Here is a 7016-nt window from a genome sequence, read left to right on the forward strand (position 1 = left end):
CAAGACCGGTGAAGGGCTTCAATTTTTGGCCTATGCTAGGCGCTTACGGCCATTGAGCAGTGGGTGTTCTTTGGCGTGCCACATCTACTGTGACACGGGTCATCCGTTATTAAGGTCATCTCCGAGGATCCGTGACATTCACACCTGATGCCGAGCGTTTGGCGATGGAACTGCCACTACCTGTTTTAAAGACTTAGGTTTTTCGCGGCCGGGATTCGAACCCCGGCCTTCCGCATCCCGTAATAAGAAGAATTTATTGAATGTAAACAGGATTAAAGACCAAGTTGTGAACTGAGTTTAAATTACTATGGTTAACCTATAACACACATAATTAAATATTTATTTAGATGAAATCACCAACATGTGAACGTACAGCTCAATTATTGCATATTCCACTGTGGTTAACCTATTTCAATATATAAATAAAGACTAAACCACTCATGCATATCACTGTTTATTTACTGCCTTGATATACATATGGTTGATTCCTAACTTATTACTAAATTCCAAAAAGTAAAAATATCATTAAAATATAACCAAAAACTTACTAAAAATATATAAATTGACAATTAACTTATCCAAAAATAATTCTCAAGCTAAAATACTTAGATTTTCAATCAATTCCAAAATTAATAAACTTCTGAAAAAAATTACTACTCCATATATACTCTAGGAAATAACAATTTGCAGTTAATCAGTCGTTATACCGATAATTTAAATAAATAAAATCTAATCCTAAAGATAAAATAAATAATTTTTTAATAATAATAATTTGGAACAACCAAACGTACCAACTACGCTCAATAAGACCAGAGGCAAAAGTAAGTATCTGACGTCAAATCTGCGGGAAATATCGATCATGTGACTAAATCACGATACGTGATTTTTTAAAAATTGCTTGAACGCCATCTATCGGATGATATAAAGAAATATTATCAATAACTGATAAATTTATCATTTACATCATTTTCCCATTCATAATAAGTAACATAAAATAAAATGAGTTTACAATTAAAAAAAAAAAAAAAAATCAATGCTCTAAAAACTAAACGGCTTTCACTCAATAGGCATGTTCCGAGTTCATCCGGAACTCCCGAGAATTTTCGCATTTAGTCACGACGGTCACGTGATATACATAAAATGTTCAGCAGGGGTACTTCCGGTTATTATTATTTACATTAGAAACAATGTCGTCTGTCACAAATTTTGGTAGTCGCTCGTATTTTTGCGTCGCCGAGGGCTGTAATTCGGATGAAAGAAAGAGGGGACGGTACGGATACATGGCCAATGTGAGATTTCATCCTTTTCCAACTAAAAAAAAGCATCCTCGCACAGAAAACGGTGGTTGGAACTACTGAGAAGGAAAAATTACGAGCCCAAAAGAAATCACCGAGTATGTTCTCTACATTTTGTTGATGAGAAACCAACAGAAAAGCATCCTTTTCCAGAGTTGTTTGCATACAACAACTTCAAAGATAGTCAGAAGGTATGTAAACATGCACTTCATATGATTTGTTAAAACATATTATTTATACAGTATGTGGCCATAACTTAAGTGAGACATCATTTCATTTTTTTCAGTATATATTTCATTGAAAAATGTATTTTTATAAATACCTATTGTGATGTGAATATCAATCCCATTTCCACACTGAAGCTTGCAAATTTGTAAGAGCAGTTGCAAGTTAAACAATTGTAACCACTTATGCAAGCAACTTTTTTGTTCATTAGATATTCACAATTTGAGATATTTTCAGATTCGCTCAACAACATCAATAACAAAAAGAGAGCAGAGCAAAGTTCCTGAACCACAGATACAAATCTCAACAGAAGCCTCAGCGATTTGTGAATCAGTGAATGTATGTTTTTAATGTAATAGATGACAACCACGTAACAATCCTGAATGATTAAAATCTTACAATAAATAAGAATGTTCATATTCATACATTTTACAACAAATTTAAGTAGCATTGTTCATGTGTATATGCATATGTTTTATGTCATGTCTATCAATACACACCTAGATTGATGAAATCTGCTATTCCACTGGTGATGAACTTAATGGGTGCTGGCCAGTAACCAAAGAAGTAGAAGTGACTGACAATTCAGCTATGAACATAATTTCATACCCAAGTACAGGTGAGAATTTGTTTCTTTGACTTTTTCATAATTGAAAATATTAAAATTATTAAACTATTTAAAAAATTGCAAATTTCATTTATCAGACACATATGTTGAAGTGGAACACTGCTACACTGGCACTCACAGGGTTGACGATGTTCAGACAAGAGAGATAGGGATACAGACATCCATGACCAGTGCAGATATTGATCGACTGGAGAAGAAGGGAAAAAGACTGGATAATCCAGATCAGCTTATGCGAGAGCTCTTTGTAACGAAAGTTACAAAGAATGATAAAAGTGTCCAAAAGTATACTGGACTGCCGTCAAAACAAAGCCTTGGTGGTTTATTTGGTATGATATCCTGTAAAATTTAGAACACGATACAAAAATTTATATATGCACTCTTATATTGATATCTAGCAAACATAAAAAAGCACATATTGATATCTAGCAAACATAAAAAAGCACATTATTCAAACAGGAAAATGGCCTGGATACAAGGAATATTTGGACTTTTCTGCAAGCTAATAGATAACATATAATTGGTTATTTTACAACATATATCTTTATGAAACCATAAAATTATTTCATCTTATATTCAGGTTTATGAAAAACATTTCTTGGTTTATAGTTGGATATCTGCTGATTTATTAATTTTGTTAAAAAGGCATCTTGGACAAAGCATCACCAGTCCTAAAATACTGGTCAGGACAAGGGAGTGCAGCAAAGCCCAATTACCAGAGTGATAGTCTACACCCAAAGTCAGGACCCAAAAGAAAGCTGACAAGGTTTCATGAGTTCCTACTCACCTTGGTGCGACTACGTCTGGCCCTATCAACATTCGTCATTGCAGATTTGTTTGGCGTGTCTAGCTCCAGAGTATCACAAGTATTTGCTACCTGGATTAATTTCATGTACATCATATTCACACCTCTATTGAAATGGCTTCAAGGAATGTAATTAAGAAATTCATGCCTGCATCTTTTCGTGCAAAGTTTCCAAATGTTGTTTGCATTATTGATTGTACTGAATTTTTTATTAGAAAACCAAGGAATCCAACTGCGCAGTCTCAAACATATAGCTCTTATAAGCACCACAATACTTATAAAGCACTTGTCGGGATGTCACCTTCAGGTGCGTTCACATTTGTGTCGAACATGTGGGGAGGTAATGTTTCCGATAGATTTATTCCGAAAGAGAGTGGTTTCCTTGATAACATACGACCAGGTGATGAGATTATGGCTGACAGGGGGTTTGTTATTAGGGACCTTTTACTTAAATGCAGATCAACGTTGGTTATCCCCCCTTTTACAAGGAAATGCTCATGGGGTAAAGGAAAGCATTTGTCTCCTTCAGAGATCTTGAAAACGAAAAATATTGCTAGATTCGGTATTCATGTTGAAAGGGCTATTGGAAGATTGAAAACTTTTCATATGTTGTCGAATGTTATGCCTCTAAATATCAAACCTCTTGCTGATCAAATGTTGGTTGTTTGTGCCTTTCTTTGTAACCTTCAAAAGCCCCTCCTCAAAAAGTGAACACACATAATCAAACTCTCAATTCTGTTCAAACATCTTGTGTATTTATTTTGACAATTTAAAAACCTTTTTATGAATAAAACTCGTACTAAAATATTCATTCGCTTTTCACATCTTGTATAATTTAGAGAAGAAAAAACCCACAATAACAATTTGACAACAAAGCAAATATTTTTAACCTCAATGTCTGTTTATTAACTCTGGGTAAGAAAAAGGTGTTAAAAGAACATAAAAATGTCAAAAGGTATTCATCTTTGTAAAAATTCTTCAAACAACATACTATTATCAGGAAGTGAATGTATATGACATTTTTAAAATTAGTTTTTTAAGGTATATAGTAATTCCAGAGTCCAATTGGTACACTATATAATATTACATAGAATTATCCCAGTCAAATGTTATTTGAAAAAACAATAATATTTGATAACGATATGTAGTATTTTTGTAACTATGAAAGTGAAACTATAGAACATGTTTTCTTACAGTGTATAAAGGTCATATTTCTGTGGAATCATCTTGGTATTCAAATATACACTGCCACTTCAAAGATAGTAGGATTTAATAGAACAAATTTAATTTTTGGTGAACTACCATATCAGAATTAAAATGCAGTCATTAAGTTTCTTATTGTCTTTACCAAGTAATACATTTTTTAGCTGTTTGAAAAATAGCAAGGATCCAAATATTAAAGGTTTTTTGAACTTGAAAACAAATTATTGTGTTGATAAATTATATACTGCATTCAAAATTCTTGTATGGGCTAATGGAGTACTCTGCATTACTGTTTGAGTGCTTTGAATATGTACTGCATAAAAAACAGTTGTGACTTTTCAACAATAGTCTTGAAAATCTGTTCATCGTAATATATGCGATCAACAATAAAGCCTTTCTTTGTATAGAATACAAAATCACACCACTGTTTGCGACATACACCCATTTGCCCTTGAATCTGAATATACCATGAAGTGTCAATTTTTAGTCGTACATTTTCATTTTCATCAAGAGTAACATGATAGTGATTGTCCATGCAAGCTTCTTTAGGCAATTTGTGTTGATGAGTAAAGGAACATATAATTTCTAAAAGACCTTCACCACAACATTTGCAACTAATCAAACCATCTGGAGAAGCCCCCAGATATGGATTGGTGGAATCTATGAATAAACCACAGAGCTTTATCTCTGCTTGCTTATGTTCCTTTTTGTACTTATCAAAATAGAGTTGTCTAGCAACAGGTTCATGTAATTTTCCAAATGACAGTGAAGGTACACATGACCTTGAAGTTTTGCCCATAATTGATTTTGAAATATAATTTTCTTCCTTGTCTGTAAATCTAAAATACAAAATGGATCCAAAATTTGAAGCAGTAATTCTACCAACTCTATGATCAAACCATTCTTGATTTTCACATTGCCCTTTAGTTACATCTTCAATATGAGAAATTGTTTGAACATCAAAAATTTTCCTCAAATTTGCATTAACTGAACTTATATCAAATGGACCCTTCATATCTTTACAAACTTCTGTCATTGTAGGTAATGAGAAATCATCATCACTTTCATAACTTTTGTCATAAAGGGTCTGCAGAAGCAGAGCCCCTGTGCCTTTGCAAAGTTCATAGAACTCCTTTTCAAGGTTTCCCCGGGGTTCTTGTACAGGCACTCTTGGGTCATACACAACAGAAGTTGCGGCAGCTGGCATCGGACTTGTCTGGTCTATCCTCATGTCAATATCCTTGATCTTCTTGGGGTTGCACTTTTTTCTGGGCTTATCCCACTGACATTGTACGTCTGTACCTACTTGAGTTCCCCTGTCCCTGTGTCATTCACAAAAACTGGACAGAGAAAACAGGAGTGCAACACAATGCTTGCAAGTTCCATTATCTCTGGAAGAAAAGTACAATGTCAGCAACTTAATTTATACATGTTCAAAGATTAATATCTTTATTTTTACATGACAAAATTTAATAAAATATGACAAATATGGATGACTTAATGAATTACGAGTCAATAATTTGATAGATGATATGAAGTATGACTATATATGAAGTTTCAACGATGAATTCAAGAAACTCAAAATATTGAAAATTTGAATTTTCTCATTGCATGAATTATGTACCAGTGGTATTATTTCTGAGTTTTCGTTTACAATGCAAATTTATCATAACAAATATGGATGTTCAGTTTATATTTTGAGTTCACCACAATGATAAGCTAACACAGTATACCAATGGCAAATTGAATTGTTTCATTTCGTTGAAATCTTTCTGCAGATTCATCACTTATAATGTGATCGATTAGTAATACATTTCTTGTTTCAAAAATGTACAACTGTGTTACTTTGAATTCCAATATATTTATAATGTTTCATATCTATTATTGTTGTTACCTGTGTACTGAAATAATATATTGCAATGAATATACCTCACTCACAGTCACCTATGCCTTTGTACAGTGTTATAAATTGGGGCAGTGATCAAAGCACAAAAATGACTTATTCAAATTTTAAAAAGTCACTGTATGCACTTCTCTCATTTCCCACAAACAGCAGTAGTGATGAAGATGACTGTTTCCTCGGACGAGCTTATCATGATGAATGAATGATATATATGAATATGATATAAATGAATGAGATGAGTTTTGGATGAATATAAATTGATAATCATAATAAATAAATAAAAGCTTATACAATGTTCATGTTATTACTTACGCTACACAAGTACATCCACCAGACATAACTTCTCCTGACGTCTTGTTGACCAGCACCCACACTTCATATGGTTGGGCATTCTGTCTCGTCTCTGGCATGCATGTTGATTTCAAATATAGATATCCTGGGTGGGTGTGGTAGGCAGCCTTTACATCATCAATATGACATGCCATATGCAGACGATATCCATTATCCTGCTTGTAATTTGCAAGGCGCTCATGGTTCCACCCACACCAACGCATAAAATAGACCAAGACATCACAGGACTCAATATCTGGTATATTTGATAAATCTTTACTCCTGAAAAAGTGTTATATATATATATATATATATATATATATATATATGCAATTCTTTTTCATATAATTGAGTTGACAATGTTAATGCTTTGTAACCTTTGAAGTTGGACAAGGATCAGTCCAATTAATTTTACCCAGATAGATTGAAGATTAATTAAGAAATATACATGCAGGGACCTATACATCGTGGCTCATGACATGAAATATTTAAAATATGTAAAGTAGTTGTGGAAAACTATACATAATTTGGTTTCTTTTCAGAGCGATTTAATGAAGAAATAATCAGATTCGGTTAAATCAATTATCATACACAAATGCTGATAATTATTTACCAATTGGAAACAGTATT

General features: G+C 33.1%; 2 protein-coding genes across 2 annotated transcripts; one reads left to right on the top strand and one right to left on the bottom strand.

Moving 5' to 3' along the window:
• Nucleotides 1-1065: 1065 nt before the first annotated feature.
• LOC130054751 (uncharacterized) lies at nucleotides 1066-3498 on the top strand. The gene is made up of 5 exons (XM_056165452.1): nucleotides 1066-1486; nucleotides 1758-1859; nucleotides 2025-2139; nucleotides 2226-2474; nucleotides 2791-3498. The coding sequence occupies exons 3-5, from the start codon at nucleotides 2112-2114 to the stop codon at nucleotides 3081-3083; spliced, it is 570 nt and encodes a 189-aa protein (XP_056021427.1). The 5' UTR covers nucleotides 1066-1486; nucleotides 1758-1859; nucleotides 2025-2111; the 3' UTR covers nucleotides 3084-3498.
• On the bottom strand, nucleotides 2829-6666 carry LOC125677511 (uncharacterized). The gene is made up of 2 exons (XM_048915612.2): nucleotides 6369-6666; nucleotides 2829-5544 (listed from the first exon to the last, which is right to left on the bottom strand). Exon 2 carries the CDS (start codon nucleotides 5382-5384, stop codon nucleotides 4440-4442), a length of 945 nt encoding a protein of 314 aa, XP_048771569.2. The 5' UTR covers nucleotides 5385-5544; nucleotides 6369-6666; the 3' UTR covers nucleotides 2829-4439.
• Between the last annotated feature and the right edge of the window lie 350 nt (nucleotides 6667-7016).

The sequence above is a fragment of the Ostrea edulis genome, chromosome 5 (genome assembly GCF_947568905.1).
Source record: "Ostrea edulis chromosome 5, xbOstEdul1.1, whole genome shotgun sequence".
In the NCBI taxonomy this organism is placed as follows: Eukaryota; Metazoa; Mollusca; class Bivalvia; order Ostreida; family Ostreidae; genus Ostrea; species Ostrea edulis.